Below are 19,275 nucleotides of genomic sequence, written 5' to 3' on the forward strand. Positions count from 1 at the left end.
ATGAAGATGGCGACGAGATATGCAAATTTTATTATATTCATAATAATTTTATTGATTTTCATCGTCATAATGGCTACACGTTGTGTGAGGACGCATAATGAGATGTTTTGTTAAATAATAAACAATTTAACGATCATTTTGAATAAATACTGATAGGTAATAATGATGATTTGATTTGTGATCGTGTCCGACTTTATTACTGGGATATTTTTATCGAATCATTCTTTACATAATATACGACTACTACCAAACCCGGCAAACTCCTGTAAGCCAGGATCTACAGTAGATACAACCATGAAAACACCGGAACATTGAAGTCCGGCGCGTCCCAGGGAAATGAATGACTGTCTTGGATCCCGCAACGAAATAAATCAGAAGATATTATTAGAGAAGAAGAAAAAGAAAACGATGGTTTCCACTTCCCTCAGTGAATTTAATGCAGGTGACAGATTGACTTAAGCCTTAAGGTACAAAAGAGACTCCACAACTGGGAGAAGCCCAGTCGCCAAGCACCACGGAAATTTTACTTAAACTAAGTGGGTTCTATGTGTGAGCTGTTATACTTGCTTCCAGTAATAGGTATGGCAAAAACGCCTAAATGTATTTGTTCTAGGTTCAACAAAGTCCGTATAATAAACTAGACCTGATGAAACAATTAAATGTCGTTGCCGTTAGTTCATAAGTTCATCAATCTGACGGTCATTCTATAGTGTTACATGACGCAAAAAAACTGACGACAAGATAACACGCACAATGCGACCCGCAGACGTGTGTAACATCTTTTGCTTCAGATAACATCTACAAGGGATTAGAAAGATATAATAATAACAACAGAACTATCGATAAACAATACTACTGACGGATCAATCGGAGTTGTCAAAACTTCATATTATACGGGCGTGAACGTGTTTGAGAATGGAATATATTTAGCTTGCGCTATGTGATGTGAGATTGGTGTGTCGTTGAGTGATTATAGGTTTTTAATTTATTTAGTTTAGATTAATTATTAGTAGTGTGTGTATGTGGCTGCCTCGTTAGTCGAGTGGTCGCATATGCGACTGCCGGACAGGGGTCTCGGGTGGAGCAAAGTATTACTCGACATTTTCGGTTTTCCGAAAAAAATCTCATGGAATTGTGTCCAGTAAATGGCAATAGGTTCACCCCGTATTATATGGGACATATAACACAAATGTTGAAAAGTGGAGTGTACATTCTATAGAGGCATTACGTGCTGTAATGTGCACCTCTGCCTAAACCTTCGGGGATAAAAGGCGTGACGTTGCAAAAAAAAGAATTGTGTTAAGTGTATAGGTAAATAGTTTCAAATTGGCATTATAATCACAAAATTGACTTAAATTAATAGTTTTTTGGATTTATTCATTGGGATTATTACAACAATTTTTATCAAAAGTCACCTACACCTTTGCCCACCACATTACTAGCAACACGAGTGATGTTTATGTAACAAACAAATGAATAACACCTAAGAATAGATAACGAATAATAAATCTTCAGTTTGCAATATGGCGTTGCATTTTAATTTTAATATTTTCCAAGATGTATTTTTATTGTATGTTAGACTTTTTCAACGACTTTGTTCGCGTGTTTGAACGTAATTACATGTTGAGATGCATTTTTTATGGAATAAGCCGGTAAACGAACTGACGTTCACCTGATGGTAAGCAATCGCCGCCGCCCATGGACACTTGAAACAATAGCCTTTTGGGGATTAGGAATTTAATGGTTGTTGGGGAGTCGGGAATTGTGATTAGACCTCTAGTAACCTTAGTAACACAACGCAAGCGTTGTTTCACGTCGGTTTCCCGTGAGGCCGTGGTATCATTTCGGTCGAGCACACCCATCAGTGCCGAAGTAAGGCTCTTCCACGGTTAAAAATTGCTCCGCATTTAAACATTATTTAACCTTGTTCAATTATAATAGACCAATTACAATTTTTAATTAATTTTAAACATAATAACAAACATACAGACCTAATAAACAACATCCATACTAATACCTAAGCGTAACAATTAACATCTAGCTTTGTTTTATTTTACAATCCGTTGCTAAACACCGCCCCATACATTGACAACTTTACTATGACGTGACGTAACCTAACAGTGTTTCATTGTCAAATGTATTTACCCGCGCTTTTGTTGTACCTGTCAATTGTTTTTTTTTTTATTTCCGAAACGGACTAAGGAAGAAGGTGGATGCAGCCAGTCAGTTTAGATGTGAACCTGTTCGCGTAAAGTGCATATTTTTTTCTTTCTAATTTTATATTTCGTTTCGTTTCGTTTCGTTATTTTCTTACTCTCCTACGTGTTTGAGAGAGGGAGATTGAGATTTTTAATTTTTGTGTTGTTTTTATTTTAATAGTGTTTTTTTTATTATTTAAATTATTATTAAAATGAAGTATCCAAGAAGGAAGTTGTTCACTAAATGCGCCTCTGATTATGATTTTTGTGAGTATTTTTTTTATTCAGTTGAAAAAATATGTGAAACCTGTAAATTAATCGAGAATAAAAAAAAATTGGTCAAAATAGGGGTGAAAAATAATTTTGCTATCTTAAGAATAATTTAATACTGTTTATTTACAACACAAATAGGTATACTTAATTAATTTTCTAAAATAAAAATAATAAACAGCAATAACCTACAAAAAAATCGAAACTACAAACAACTCGATACCTACAAAAATAACAAACTCTTTGATTACAAATCCGCATTACACTGGTTGGTTGTAAAACAAAAATATTCGCGCGCAAAATTCGTAAATGGAACGTGCGGAATCCGATCGCGCTAGTTTATTGCACAGAATATAAATGGCTGCCATATGTCGTTTGGCGGCAATAGGGGCGCGAATATTATTACTGAGAAAAATAAGTCTTGATTAATTTATTTATTAGGTAAGGCTTATTTATTAAATATTTTGAGTTTGACTTTGAGTTTGAGGCTTACTAACTAAGATAGCTCATTCTTAGCTAGCTCTAAACTACTAGAAACAAGAAACAAGAGTTAGTATATGCTCTTAAAATAAAGATAGGCTCAACATTATTTTATTATTAAATTCAACTAAATTCATATTTTACACGTAATATTTTACAGTAAATGTTAAAACCTACACTTAAATTAATTGTATTTTGTTTTTCAACTAAGTATATTTTATTACAATATTTTTTTGTTAAAAACTAGCTGGCTTGACAAACTTCGTACCGCATCAAAAATAGTGTTCTCACCTTTCCCTGGACTTCCCCAAAACTTTCCCTGGACTTCCACAAATGATTTAAGACCAAAATAAGCCAAATCGGTCCAGCTGTTCTCGAGTTTTAGTGAGACTAACGAACAGCAATTGATTTTTATCATATAGAGACAAAAATGCGAAATATGTGATATTGTTCAAGTTCACATATAAAATGTGTGCATAACATAGTATCGATACGTTTGATAAATAAATTGGGTACTAAATGTCCTTGCTCTGCGTTCATTTACAATATTTTAAACTGGGTTTAATTGTTAAAATCATATCGAAAACCTATGAAATTAGACCAAATTTTATTCTGTAGAGAAAAACTTGTAAGTAATTTTCTTCATAAACTCTTGATTATTTCGCAAAAAAACCCAAATATGCAGCCGTGGATAAAGATAAATTGTGTGTTTGGAAAAATCTGGGGCTGCGAACTTTACTTTTACGCGGTTTACCGGGGCTCCAGCTTGAAAAGCAGGAGTAGAAACGGGGTGGCTTTTATTCAGTAAGAGTCCATCACTCCCTTTCGCCTCGCCTTGACGAGAGAAGTCATTGGATGATTTTCCCCCCTTACAAAAAAAAAGGGACCGGAATATCGGCTGTTAGACAACCCTTAGTTTAGTCTAACGGCAACCAAACATAGCACGCTTTATACCATCGACTGAGTTTATACAGCTCAGTTTCAGAGCTCATTACTGGCAACCTATTACCAGTACACTTCAGCATACTAAGAAACCTATTACACTGTAAATAAACAACTTTGCTGTTCATTCGGTGGAACTCTACAGTACCATTAGTATGAGTTTGCTTTACGTTTAAAGTAATCGAAAATGAGAGTGCGTTCGGCGCTCTGATTGGCCCGGCGCGAATGAATTAACCAATCAAAACGCCGTGCGCGGTCTCGTTTCAATTCACATCACATCATCAGCCTATATGTGGCCACTGCTGACCAAAAGCCTCTTCTTACACGGAGAAATGTTTGAGCATTAATCAATTAATTATGACGCTTGCTCTCACTCAATGCGGGTTGGCGATTTCAAATTTATAAACTAGCTAAACTAGCTACTACCGCGCGGTTTTACCCGCACTTTAAAAAACGTAAATCAAACTCGAACTAAAGGCACAGAGTTCCTACTGCGAATTGGTTTTACGTTAACGAAATCGATACGTTTATAATGTTCGACGCTCTGATTGACCTGTTCCAATTAACCGACCAATCACGGCTCTAGGCTACCTCAATGTAGGACGAACGAAAAACAAAAACATTCGAACAAAATTTTCTCTTATTTCCACCCTCAAAATTACACCAGAGAGACACAATACAAAATACAGACAACAATAGGTATTACCTACAAACATCTCTCATTTGTCAAGCCGTCAGATATCATTTGTAAGTATTAGCCTCGGCACTCAGCACTCCGCACTCCGTATCTCTGAATTATTCATTCCGATGCGGTTTTCCCGCCGCGCCGTGAGGGTGCTTTTCCACCATGTGCTATGAAGATGTTATAGCTAAGCTGTGAAACTATGTGAGCGTTTCCAGTGAGACTAATCTGTGTAGCTGTGCGAGTAAGATGCGCAGTTCCAGTATGCAATGGGAAGCCGTCCATAGCACGTATCTTTCTATATAAAAAACGTAGTTTAACTGAGTCCGTTTCCACCAGTACTAAGCTATGTGTACCAATGAACATGATTGATGGAACCCAAACGCATCCACAGGAACGTAGCATAGCACATGGTGGAAAAGCAGCCGTAAAGGTAGGGCCGCACTGATGATTTCGATATCTCCATAGACGATTTTAAACGAAAAAAGTAATAAAATTTTACGCAAAAATTATTAAGAATCGCGATTTTTTATTTGTATCTACATTTCTGTCAAATTCAATATTTTTATCGAAATGCCAAATACAAATACTTTTCTAATTTCATGTGTATTGAAATCGCAACATATATTTTGTCAAATAGCACAATTTATAAACGTAAGTCGAGTTTTCCTTTCTGACGCTATAACTCCAGAACGCACGAACCGATTTCCACGGTCTTGCATTCATTGGAAAGTTCTCGGGCTCCGTGAGGTTTATTGCAAATAAAATTCAGGAAATTTTTAAAAGAAAAGTAGTAAAATAGGAAAAATCATTGGTGGCGAAATGAAGTTCACCGGGTTTGCTAGTTTCCTATGTCATAAAAATACATACGTAGAAAACAAAAAAAAAAATCAGTACCTATGTATATTACAAAAATAATGAATTAAATTGTAATTATTTTTAAATAATTAAGTGTAAGTCGTAATTGTAAGTGGCAATCGAAAAAATAATTCATTTTTGACTAAGGAAACTTACCCAGTTTGCAACCTACCCTTTAGTCTATAGTTTTGTTTTTTTATTTCAACACTGAAGCGAAGGTAGAGAGGCTTGCAGCCTTTATAAATATGCATGTAGCATCGTTAACTCGATGTTAATTTCTGGAATGCATAATGACGTCATAATATACTCTGTTCACCCGCGTGGCGTAGGTCAAGGATTATATTTTTACTTACTTATATAAAGTTTAAAAATGTTTTAAAGGCTTCACCTCACTCTAGGATTTTCTCCTGTGTCGTGGGTGCGTTTACAAACATACAAGTTCACATACACATGACACCCAGACCCGACACAACAATTTGTCGATCACACAAAGAGTTGCTCCGTGCGGGTATCGAACCTAAACGCTAAACGTTGCCCAGTAATCGCGCCAATCGTGTAGTTACTGCAAAATCTTTTAAGCTCTTCGGTGTTGAACCAACTTGAGTTTAATAAACACGTCATACTAGTGTGTTGTGTATACGCATCACGCATACTTCAGTTGTGCATCTTCCTCGCACAGCTACATACCTTAGTGACCTTAGTATCAGTGAAAACGGTCACATAGTTTCACAGCTTAACTATTACATTTTCGGATCCGGAGCTGCGGACTACCTAGCGGGTTTACCGGGGCTCCGGCTCGAAAAGCAGGAGTAGGAACGGGGCGGTTTTTAGTCAGTAAGAGTCTGAGACTCCCTCACGCCTCGTACAAGGCGAGAAAAGACATTGGATAGTTTTCCGCCCTTAAAAAAAACAGCTATTACTTCTTCGTAGCATAATTCCATAGGACATATCTGGGGGAAAAGCACCCTCAATCTGAATTGTACTATAACCTTCTAAAATTAAGCTTTGTTTCAGCTTGTCACAAGGACAGCGCTCGTCCCTTGGACGCGGTTGCCATAATGAAAGAAAAGAGTAAGAATGCTGCTCGCTCCAGAAGAGAGAAAGAGAATGCAGAGTTTCTAGAGCTAGCCAAGCTCCTCCCACTACCATCCGCCATCACATCACAGCTGGATAAGGCATCCGTGATACGGCTGACGACTAGCTATTTGAAAATGCGACAAGTATTCCCTGATGGTAAGTCAAATTTTTTCGTATAGGGTGACCGAAAATTAGTGTACGATATTTTAACACGTGATTGTACTCATGATTACGAACAACTTTTGCGAAGAAACTTTTTTTGTGTAGTCATTAGTTTTTGTTTTATTACAATAACAAAGTAAAGTGAATTAAGAAATGTTCCAATCGCGTTCGGCGCTCTGACTAGCCGGCTGGAATGAACCAACCAATCAGACCGCCGAAAACTCTCTCCTTTTAATTACTTCAAACGCTAAACAAACTCGTACTAAGGGTACTGTTTTTGCGAGCTAAGCTCAATGACATACCGCGGCTCTACTCGAAGCGGGAGTTGGAATGAGTTGGATTTTAGTCAGTCAATGTGACACTGCCTTCCTCCTCACCCAGGGCAGGAGAACCAACCCGAAGATTTTCTCCCCTTAAAGAGGAACCGTGTTTTAATCTGTGTTTGACTGAATATTAGTTTTACATTGTTCTCACATAGTTAAAGCAATTGAAAAAGAGTAGCCTATGGAGTGTCTTGCTCGTTCTTCTCCATAGGAATCTACACTTTGGAACGAGCAAATAGAGCAACTAGAGAACTGACCGACAGACAGACGTTATTAAATTAAAAAAGTGCCTTCCTGGTCTAATTGAAATAAATAATTTTGACTTTGACTTTGAATCATCCTCTTCCCTCTTTTTGTCCAGGTTTAGGAGACGCATGGGGTGCAGCACCACCTCCTCCCCAGCCCAGAGAGCTGTCCATACGAGAGCTGGGCTCCCATCTCCTGCAGACCCTGGATGGGTTCATATTTGTCGTGTCCCCTGATGGGAAGATCATGTATATTAGTGAAACAGCATCTGTGCATCTTGGGTTGAGTCAAGTGAGTAACATTTGAACATCTTTTTGGTATAAACGAGCTAAAGAATTGCTTGATGGTAAGTTGGTAAACGAGTAGACGGATCGCCTGATGGTAAGTAATCGCCGCTGCCCATTGATATTCGAAACACCAGAGGCGTTACTAGTGCGTTGCCAGCCCTTTCATCGTCATCATCAGCCGAGAAACGTCCACTGCTAAACAAAGGCCTCCCCCTTAATCCTCCACGCCAGCCCTTTGGGAGTTAAGAATTTAAGGGTTTGGGATGGATTTGTTTGGGAATCGAGGATTGGGAAAATTGGGAAGGGGGGGGGGGCCTCCCGTAACCTCAATCACACAACGAAACACAACACAAGCGTTGTTTCACGTGTGTTTACCAGTAGGTGATCCGTCTACTCATTGCCATACAAAATGACTTTTGCTACCCTACACTTTAAAAATGATAATTTTTAGACACAGAACATTGTTCCAAAGCTGTTAATAATAATCGTATTGTTTTATCATAGGTAGAGCTGACGGGGAACTCGATATACGAGTATATACACCAGTCAGACCACGAGGAGATGACGGCAGTACTCAGTCTGCAGCACCCTCACTCCTACCAACCTCACCAGTATCCCAGTCTTGGGTAAGTAAAACTTGAATAACATCACACCACGTTAGATGTCAATCTATAAAGGCAAGCGTCCACAGGCCCGCATCGTATGCATCGCACGCAACGGATTTTAGTTTGTCTTGTATAGAAACTCATACAACTGCGTCCACTGATCAGAATCGCATCTCAAAAGGAATACGCTAGCGATAGTTTTGCCTTAACTACTCTAGTGTTAATTACTCTTACTACCAGAGGCCATGGTACGAGTTTGTTTTACGTTTAAAGAAAACGAAACGAGAGCGCGTTCATTGCTCTAATTGATTGGTTCATGCGCATCGGCCAATCAGAGCACCGAATGCGCTCTCGTTTCGTTTTCGTTAAACGTAAAACAAACTCGTACCAAGTGAACAGTCATATTATGAAAACACGGATGTCCGTGTTTCAGAGAGGCAGAGACTAAACCAGTTTTTTTTAATCTTAATTTTTTATATCTTCTTTCCTATTAGATAAATGACAACCCCTTTATATAATACAAAAATAAAATTATTATAACTACAACAATGAAGTATAAACCAGAACATTGTTTTTGAAAATTTTAGTTTTTTCAAAAATACCACTATTTTGCAATATTTTAGGCACAACCTACTAAAGTATGTATTTCTAGGTATCCAGTGGGAGGCACGTGGGGCCCGACAGTGGACATCGAGTGTGAGAGAGCGTTCTTCATCAGAATGAAATGTGTGCTCGCCAAGCGAAACGCTGGACTCACAACATCAGGGTATAAAGTGAGTATTCTTCTTTATTTATTAAAAATTGTTCTTTTTTATGAAATACGCCGATAAACGAGCAGACGTATCACCTGATGGTAAGCAATCGCCGCCCATAGACACTAGAAACACCAGAGACGTTACAAGTGCTTTACCGGCCTTTTGGGGGTTAGGAATTTAAGGGTTATTTGGGAAGAACATTTTTCCTTATTTATTTAGAATTACTGTCTGCCTCGTTGGCCGAGTGGTCGCAAGTGCGACTGCCGGGCAAGTGGTCTCGGGCAAAGAATTACTGGGTTTTTTGGTTTTCGAAAATTTCTCAATAGTAGCACGGAGTTTGGAATTGTGCCCAGTATATGGCAATAGGCTCACCCCCTATTACATGGGACTTATAACACAAATTGCGAAAAGTGGGTGTACATTGTATAACAGCATTACGTGTCGTAATGTGCCTATGCTTTCAGGGGTAAAAAGTATATTTTTATGTATTACTTATTTTTCAAACAAATCTCATACACATCACACTCAAACACGAAAATCGAATTAAAAATCATACAAACATTTCTCCCACATGAGAATAAAACGAAATTAAGAAAAAATCTTTAAAAACAATACTCAAATAGGTACACAAAGCGCTAAAACAATAGTGACACGCGTTACGCGTTAGGGGCAGAGGGCGCGTTTGTCTTTTAACATACGCTAGGGGCTTATAATGGGGTATTGTGCCGCAGGGACAGTTGTTTTCTTAGAGCCCATGGTAATTGGAGGGATTAGGGGACAATTGGGGGTAGTAATGCTCAATGGAGTGTACTGAAGATTAATATAGATGAAGTGAAAAGTGTTTACTAGAATCGTCATAGTTTTGAGTATGTAAAGCTGTCGGGAGATATACTAAATTAATTTATTTATGTATACCGTATAGGGAAACTTCTTATGACTTAGATTAAACCACATATTTATTATCATTTTGGCTGACGATATATGAAAAATGAGCGAAATAGACCAAAAAGTGCATTTTTCTCTTTGAGCTAATTTAAACACTCTTTATTAATACGGCATTGCAACTGCATCATATGAGTGATTTCCTTACTGTATATGTATTGATTAATGGCTTATAGTCACATTAATTTGACTGCACGGTTGGCTCGAGATCCGGATGCTGCGTAACGTGTAGTGGGTTCGATTCCTGTACGGAGCAATTCTTTGTGTGAGCCACAAATTGTTGTTTTGTATCTGGGTGTCATCTGTATGTGAACTTGTATGTTTGTCTGTAATTTTGACTTAAACTTTTAAACTAAAGAAAAACGAATAAACGCTTTATTCTGTATTCCAATAATAATTATAGGATTTGTATCAAAAAAACCCCAACACTTAAAACTAACTTGAACTTATCCGATATCTTATTCATTAATTTATCTGGGTGTGAGGCACCCATAACCAACCAAACCCTTTATCTATAAAAATCTTGACAGAATCTAACCGATGCCATCAATTGCAGGTGATACACTGTTCAGGGTATCTTCGAGCGAGGCGGTTCGGTGAAGGCTGGGCACCACTCGGCCTCATCGCAGTCGGACACTCGCTACCACCATCTGCCGTCACAGAGCTGAAACTACACTCCAATATGTTCATGTTCAGAGCTTCACTGGACATGCGGCTGATATTCTTGGATGCAAGGTTTGATGATTTGCTTATTTATTATATTCACCGTTTCATGGTAGATATCCCACCCACTCGCACGCAGCGCTTCGCTTCAAGCTTCCTTGTGCGAACTGCTAGGGAGTGGAACTCCTTGCCGGAGTCTGTGTTTCCTAATGGGTATAACCTGGGTGTCTTCAAAGCACGAGTGAATAGGTTGCTTATGGGCAGACGTGGTCCATCGTAGGCCGCATCATCACTTACCATCAGGTGAGACAGAGGGCAAACGTCGATCCTTCAAATGTAAAAAAAAAAATTAGAGCCGTCCCTAAGGCAAACTAGACAAGTGTTTAGGGCGTCATGCTTCGGCACTGCTGGGCCGGCTCGACCGGAGTGATACCACGGCCGAGCAGAAAACCGACGTGAAACAACGCTTGTGTTATGTTTTGTTGTGTGAGTGAGGTTACCGGAGGCCCTACTACGGCCATTCCCAATCTTCCTAATCCCCGATTCCCCAACAACACCTTTTTTTTTTTTTTTGAAAGTAAACTTATCAATAATATTATAATTAACTTAAAAAAATCATATTTTACTCATATTTCGGTCTATTATTGAAGTGTCTTATTTAAGAAACACAAAGCAACTATTTCAATAGAAAAAAGTAAAAGCTCTAGTGAAGTGAAACACAATCATAAAAAGCAATATCGACAACTAACAATAATTCTAAAATAAGAAAACAATTTCGAGCTACGATAAACAATTTGATGCGAGTTAATAAAATCAGTGAAGTGCCGTAACACTGCCAACACTGCGACGGCTAACGATTTCACAGGCGACGCGTGGAGCGCTGTGTCGATAGTTTTGTATCGGCATTTCTGTACACAATATTAGTATGTAGTACACCACTATTAATCGACATTTTTCTTTTATAAATATACTAGCTTCTGCCCGCGATGTCGTACGCGGAAAATTAAAAAAATTAGGGTTCTACTACCCTTAACATTTAGGGGGATGAAAAATAGATGTTGGCTGATTCTCATAGATACCGGATAAGCACAACAAAAATGATCAAAATCGGTCAAGCCGTTTCGGAGGAGTATGGCAACGAAAACTGTGACACGAGAATTTTATATATGAGATGTACGTTATATCATTAGAACTTGAGACGGGATATTTACCATGTTTATTTATTAGTTCATCCGTGATCACGACGCTTGCAACAGTGCCGAAATATCCGAAACTCATAGACATAAATAAACATGGTAAATATCCCGTTTTAAGTTCTAATGTTCTACTAGTGACCATGTCAGTTTAAAAACTTATAAAAATATACGTTGATTAGACCACTCGCTACGATTGTCTCCTGTGTCGTGGGTGCGTTTACAAACATACAAGTTCACATGCACATGACACCTAGACCCGAAACAACAATTTGTGGATCACACAAAGAGTTGTTCCGTACAGGATCCGAACCTGCGACAGCCTTTCCTAAGTGTGGGAGAGCCATGCTTCGCCACGAATGGGCCGGCTCGACCGGAGTCATACCACGGCCGAGCAGAAAACCGACGTGGAACAACGCTTCGTTGTGTGAGTGAGGTTACCGGAGGCCCAATTTCCCCTTACCAATCTTCCCAATTCCCAACAACCCTTAAATTCCTAACCCCCAAAATCCCGACAACGCACTTGTAACGCCTCTGGTGTTTCAAGTATTCCATGGGCGGCGGCGATTGCTTACCATCAGTTGATACGTCTGCTCGTTTGCCGGACGGATAAACAGGCAGAATATTATTATTATTGAAAGATTTAAATGCACGGTGATCTGTCAAATCCTTACCGAGGTTGCGACTCGTTTCTGCGAACCGCTAACGCATTGTTAAGAAAACTTTACGCGATACTGATTGCCGTGAACTAATAAATGTTGAACTTGCGACTGGTGTGGTTCTCCACTGCTGTCGACACGGTAACGACACGGGGGACTGTGGAGAGTTGGAGAGCAATCGACACGATACGTGAGATGTGATGAACAAATTGTATTAGTGTTTAGTTTTAATACAAAATAGTTTTATTGTTCGTCGATTTTTTATGTTGTTTTTAATCCAGTTCAAAAAATGTAGGTTCTCAGTTTGATCTGTATGTATGTTTGTTTGCACGATTGTGCACGATTATCTCGCGTTTGGTTGAACCGGATTTGATGCGGTTTTCAGCATAGTATTTTTTAAACTTAGGAGGAGGTTTGGGGATATTACTCGACTTAAATTAAAGGCGGTTATATATTTTTTTTAAAGTGCATTATTCTATTTAAGCTAATTTCAACACTTTTACTCTCTCACACACAAATACGCCGTTATAATAATATGTCCAAGAAAAATCGAGCTGTTCATACAGAATTTAATACTTGATTAATTTCTTTATTTATTTTGTTTGAAAATGTATTTTTTTTAATTTTCGGTTTTCTTTAAAATATTTAGTTATGTTTATAGTTTACTAGTAATACTTGTAGTTTCATTTAAATCATATGTGTCCATACGTCCATACTAAATCCCGTGTCGATTGGCAATACCACCATCGAATCGTGTCGGCATCACTGGAAACCGCGGCAGACCCTGCATTGTTCGTTCATACCGCGCCAAGCATAGTTTCCGAGAACCGCGCGCATTACTGTATCGCTCGCTCGCTTACTTTCAGCTATTAATTATTGCCGGCTTATTTCCATGCCCATCTGGGGCCAGTACGGCTAGAGCTGTACTCCATGTTTATCGATATCGATGAAGTTTTTTGTGAAAAAGACGGATTTAGAAGCTTTTTTTAATATATTAATTAATTACTATTAAGGCACGTCAACAGAATAAACACCATATTAATAAAAAACAAGATGATGCTTTTCTTGAATTTGCAATTGGTGTAAACAGAAGATATATTAGATTCGTAGCTATTGGCGTTTCACAATGGAACGTCTTTTATCCCCAAAGGGGTAGGCAGAGGTCCACAATACGGCACATAATGCCACTATACAATACACACCAATATTCACCATTGGTGTTTTAAGTCCCATGTAATATGGGGTGAGCCTATAGCCATATACTGGGCACAATTCCATACAAAAAACCGAAAAGAGATCAGTAATACTTGATTTTATGCTTATCATATCTTAACTCCAAGCTTTACTCACAATAGTTTCCAAGTATTAAAATATCAAGTACATACCTAATTTATAAATAAAACGAACAAAGTATTGAATATCAAAACAACACCTGGGTTTTAGACCACAGATGTGGTAACCTAACACCACAGATAACATATTAGGAAACAATGACAGATCAATGGTGACATAAGCGAAATCTATCGACTCTTGCCTTGTCTATGGTTACCTTTTATAGTGATGGGACAATGGTTATTGTCTTTGGTTTAGGTTTGTAGTGAAGTGAGTCATTTGGAGTTTTTATTTTATGGTATGAGTCGGTAAACGAGCAGACGGATCACCTGATGGTAAGCCGCCGCCCATGGACACTTGAAACACCAAACGCCTTTTAGGGTATAGGAATTTAAGGGTTGTTGGGGAATCGGGGATAGGGAAGATTGATGTCTCTGCCGACTCGACCGAAGTGATAGCACGGCCTCACAGAAAACCGATGTGAAACAACGCTTGCGTTGTGTTCCGTTAGGTGAGTGAGGTTACCGGAGGCTCAATTACCCCCTTCCAAATCTTTCCAATCCCCGATTCCCCAACAACCATTAAATTCCTAACCCCCAAAAGGCCGGCAACGCACTTGTAACGCCTCTGGTGTTTCGGGTGTCCATGTGCGGCGGCGATTGCTTACCATCAGGTGATCCGTCTGCTCGTTTACCGGCTTATACCATAAAGAAAACACCTTGAACTTATGTAAATATCTCTGAAAATATCGCAAATCGATATACTAAGTAAAATTGCACGACCCGGAAATCAAACCCGCAACACATTGAATGTAAAGCAAAGTCATCAGAATAGGAGTGATTTTGCTTACATTTCTGATTTTATGTGAAATGGTAACTGTAATTCTTTGAAACTAAATCTTTATTTCAATGTAATTAAGGTTCATTTTCCCATACATTCCAATAAAATTACTTAAATATAAATAGGTAAAGGACTTTGGAACACACTGTTTTATAAGTACTTGTAGAAATCTTATATTAGTTCTTATATCCTTGAATTAAGGTTAATTTTTGCATACTCTTTCGATAAATAAACTGCAAATATAAATTGGTATAGAGACTTTGAACATAACGTTATCAATTTGTAAAAATCGTTCCTTTTACATTGACATAAGATTCATTTTTGCATACACATTCGACAAATACTTAGTAACACAGCGTTCTATACTTAACGAAATGGTCTCATAGTTCTTATGCTAAAAGTTTTAAGGTTCATTTTTGCTTACATTTCAATCACTACAACCGCAAAAAATAAATTGGTAATATTTCGACATGACATTCTATTCTTAAGAAAACGCTTTATAAGTTCTTATGTCAACTGTTATAAGGTTCATTTTTGCATACTTTCAACCTACACAACATTCTACACTTGGCAAAATGCTTTCTAAGTTCTTATGCCTCTAGTTTTAAGGTTCAATTTAGCTTGCATTTGACTCAGTTGAGCCGCAATAGTAAGTTTGTATGAGATACGTGCTAAAGTGTTTGACTGTGGGATCACTTCCGTATGTCAGCGGATTTTAAAAAGTTTGCTGTATCGACGAATCTTAGTTGCTATACATAGAGATTGCAAATTTTTTTTTGTTACAGTATGGAGATCACTCATTTGATTTAAATGAAACTACAAGTATTACTCGTCCACAGAAGCATCACACAGGCCAAAGGCCTCTTCTCACACGAAGAAGGTTTGAGCTTTAATCGCCACGCTTGTGTATTAAATTCTGAACAGCTCCATGTTCCTTGACCACAGAAGAGCTGTAAAAGTCAAAGTCAAAGTCAAAATCATTTATTTCAAATAGACCAGGAATGTAATGTTGTAAGTTGTCTAGGAATGTTACGGACATGTGGCGCGGCTGTTATAATGCCGTATTTGTAAAGAGTGTTCATAGTAGCAGCTATGCTACATAGCTCAATATCAGTGGAAACGGTCACTTAGTTTCACAACTTACCAATTACATCTTCGTAGCATAGCTACATAGCACATCTCTGGTGGAAAACCACCATTAAACTTGTCAAATTCAATACTTATTACTAACTAGCTTCATTCAGCGGTTTCGCTCGCATTCCCGTGGGATAAAAAATAGCTTATGTATTATTCCAGACTTTAATCTACTCCTGTTCCAAATTTCATCCAGATCCCTTCAGCCGTTCTGACGTGATTGAGTAACAAACATACATACACACAAACTTTCGCATTTATAATATTTGTAATATAGCTATCGAACCGACGCCCACTAGATCCGCAGCCGCACATACAACCACTAGACCCAAGGGTATATCTTACCCCCTAAACTTTAATTGATAACTGTTTAACGACGGATATCCGATACTTTGTTGACAATTAACCCCCCTAGGGTTGAACTGGGGACGATTATACCCCACTTAGTAAAGCTTTTGTTTTTTGACACCCCCTGTGTAATGCAAGGTTTTTTTTGAACACCCTGTATGTTGAGTGTGTTTTTTATGGTAAACCAATTATTATCGACTGCCTAGTTGGTTGAGTCGTCGCAAGTGCGATGGCCGGGCAAGAGGTTCGATTCTCGGGTCGGGCAAAGTTTTTCTGATCTATTTTCAATAGGTATAGGTAACAAATTCTATATAACTTATAATAAGAATCGTAAAAAGAAACCAAGTCTAAAAAAACGAGAACAACTTAATAAACAACAGTTATTTAAAACTTGTTATTGCATTAAACAAACAACGTTATCGAACAACGGTTTAAAAAAACTAGTTGTCTACTCGTTTAAAAGCTTTACCAAAGTTATGTTAATAAATAATTTCTTTCAAGACGATAATGAAATTGACTTTTCTTAGATAACGGAATGTAAAACGTTAAAATGCGTTGTAAAAACTTAAAACTATTATTAGTAAATAAATAGTGAACTTGCTACCTTTAAGTCTGTATTCCTACCAAAGGCGAGGTGATCATGACTTTGTTTTAAGGGGGGATAATCATTCAATGTCTTCTCCCGCTTTGGATGAGGCGAGAGGGAGTGTCAGACTCCAACTGACTAAACACCACCCCGTTCCTTTGAGTTCCGGACTACCTAGCGGGTTACCGGGGCTCCGGCACGACAAGCAGGAGTAGGAACGGGGTGGTTTTTAGTCAGTAAGAGTCTGACACTGCCTCTCGCCTCGCCCAAGGCGGGAGAAGACACTGAACGATTATCCCCCCTCAAAAAAAAAAATCTTAACTATCACATTCATATTATTATAGCAGAGTTTTTTAACAATACAAAAAGCGTTCCACTTATTCAGCGACACTCGATCAAACAAACGCATTGTATTTCATGCGTAAAAACTGTTGACGCTTAAAAAAATATCCTGCGTCACTTCCGCCAATGAATACCTTTTGCAAAAAACTAAAGGACATAGAGGGCGCCACCCCTGCTTTTGAGTGTTAAGGGTTAACTAATTATAAAGGGCGGAGGGTTCGGTTCGAGTGGTTGTGTCGAACGAACAGAGGGAGATTGGTTTTATTAAAAAAAAATATTTCAGTGACATTTTTCGCCTGATTTTGTTTTTTTTTATCTTATTGTGTTTTGATTACTGACACTCCTGCTTTTCGAGCCGCAGCCACGGTAAACCCGTTAGGTAGTCCGCAGCTCCAGATCAGGTATAGTCCTACTGGGCCTCATCCTAGTCTGATAGCTCTTTGAAGTGGTGATGATATTCTGGTTACGCGGTTCAAAGGCCTCCCTATCCTGGTTCCACTTCTCCATGTGCAGAGTATTCTGCAGCCAATCCTTAAAGTAGGTGTCAAGTTCGTCCCGCCATCTCCACGTTTCTTGACATTGGAACAGTCATTATTTTATTTCCAAAAAATAACGATCACCTGATAATAAGCAATCGCCGTCGTCCATGGACAATTGAAACACCAGAGGCGTTACAAGTGCATTGCCGGCCTTTTGGGATTAGGAATTTAAGGGTTGTTGGCCGATCGAAGAAGATTGGGAAGAGGGGTTATGGAGCCTCCGGTAACCTCACTCACACAACGAAACACAACGTAAGCGTTGTTTCACGTCGGTTTTCAATGAGGTCGTGGTATCATTCCGGTTGAGCCGGCTCATTCGTACCGCATGGCTCTTCCACACTTACTTAATTACTTATGTGTTTTCCCTAACCATAACAATAGATAACTTAATTATTTTGTCATTCTGTCTCCTGCATTAAATTCACCGAGGGAAGTGGAAACTATCGTTTTCTTTTTTTCTCCTCTAATAATATCTTCTGATTTATTTCGTTGCGGGATCCAAGACAATCATTCATGTCCCTGAGACGCGCCGGACTTTAGTATTCCGGTGTTTTCATGGTTGTATCTACTGTAGATCCTGGTGCACAGGAATTGCAGCGGTAAAGGAGGCTGTGGTGGGTTTGTCCCAATAAAAAAAAAACTTAATTATTTTCCATAACAACGTTATAATACCGTTGTCACTAACACTTATTTCGTTGTTCACAGAGTGGCATCGCTGACAGGGTATGAGCCTCAGGACCTGATTGAGAAGACGCTGTATCACTACATACATGGAACCGATGTGTTACATATGAGGCACTCACATTGCACACGTAAGTATTCTCATCATCATATTTAATACTCTTACTGTCGGACTCAGAGACATTTAATGAATAATTTACCCAGTCCTGAACTATTGCTTTTAATACAAAATTGTTACTAAGGAATAGTTAAAGTGTAGCGGTTTTAATTCAAGCACGGAGCAACTCATTGTGTGATCCACAAATTGTTGCTCCGGGTCTGGGTGTCATGTGTATGTGAACTTGTATGTTTGTAAACGCACCCACGACACAGGAGACAATCCTAGTGTGAGGCAACGTTTTTTAAAAACAGAAAGAGAGTAACGGAGCCCACTACCTTTTTTTTCATTTTAAACAACCCTCCTTAAGTTTAAAAGACATTATTCGTTTCATAATAAAATACACTCATTTTAAAGGTAATTAAATTGCCTTTCATAAGACATACGTCATCAATTAATAAAATAAAATACTTGTATCTCACATAACATCCAGACCGGAATCAATAATTAGTGAATCACACAAAGTGTTACTCCATTAATTATTATGTTATCGGCTTACTCACGTAATGTTTTGACGAGGAACTCCGCGACAATCGCCGAGTCGTGTGTCGCAGAATGCTGCTCATGAATATGAGCCTCTAGCATGGCTTGAAACTAGTCGAGTTCCTCGTCAAAACATTACGTGAGTAAGCCGATATCATAATAATTAATTAAGTGTTACTCCGAGCAAAAATCGCTAGTTGCCAAGCCACTGCGCCAATCGTGCAATCAAGTAGCATAGGTTTTAAAGTTTTTTTTTTTATAAAACTTAACATTCCAACTATCTACCTTTCTTCCAGTGCTAACCAAAGGGCAGGTGACGTCCAGGTACTACCGCTTCCTCACGAAGAGCGGAGGATGGGTGTGGATGCAGAGCTACGCCACCATCGTCCACAACTCCAGGTCGTCACGGCCGCACTGCATCGTGTCCGTCAACTACGTTCTCAGGTAAAACATGTTTATTGAAAATCAAAGTCAAAGTTATTTTTGCAATT

At 38.6% G+C, this 19,275-nt stretch overlaps 1 protein-coding gene across 1 annotated transcript in view; it reads left to right on the forward strand.

Annotated features, from left to right (window-relative positions):
• LOC118278635 (single-minded homolog 1) overlaps positions 1-19,275 on the forward strand; it is a 34,787-nt gene that overhangs the window by 14,003 nt on the left and 1,509 nt on the right. Inside the window, 7 exon segments of the mRNA XM_050703588.1 lie at positions 6,445-6,663; positions 7,354-7,529; positions 8,030-8,151; positions 8,783-8,903; positions 10,384-10,562; positions 18,169-18,275; positions 19,081-19,228. Of these exon segments, the coding sequence (XP_050559545.1) occupies positions 6,445-6,663; positions 7,354-7,529; positions 8,030-8,151; positions 8,783-8,903; positions 10,384-10,562; positions 18,169-18,275; positions 19,081-19,228 (1,072 nt within the window).

The sequence above is a fragment of the Spodoptera frugiperda genome, chromosome 24, assembly GCF_023101765.2.
Source record: "Spodoptera frugiperda isolate SF20-4 chromosome 24, AGI-APGP_CSIRO_Sfru_2.0, whole genome shotgun sequence".
NCBI lineage: Eukaryota > Metazoa > Arthropoda > Insecta > Lepidoptera > Noctuidae > Spodoptera > Spodoptera frugiperda.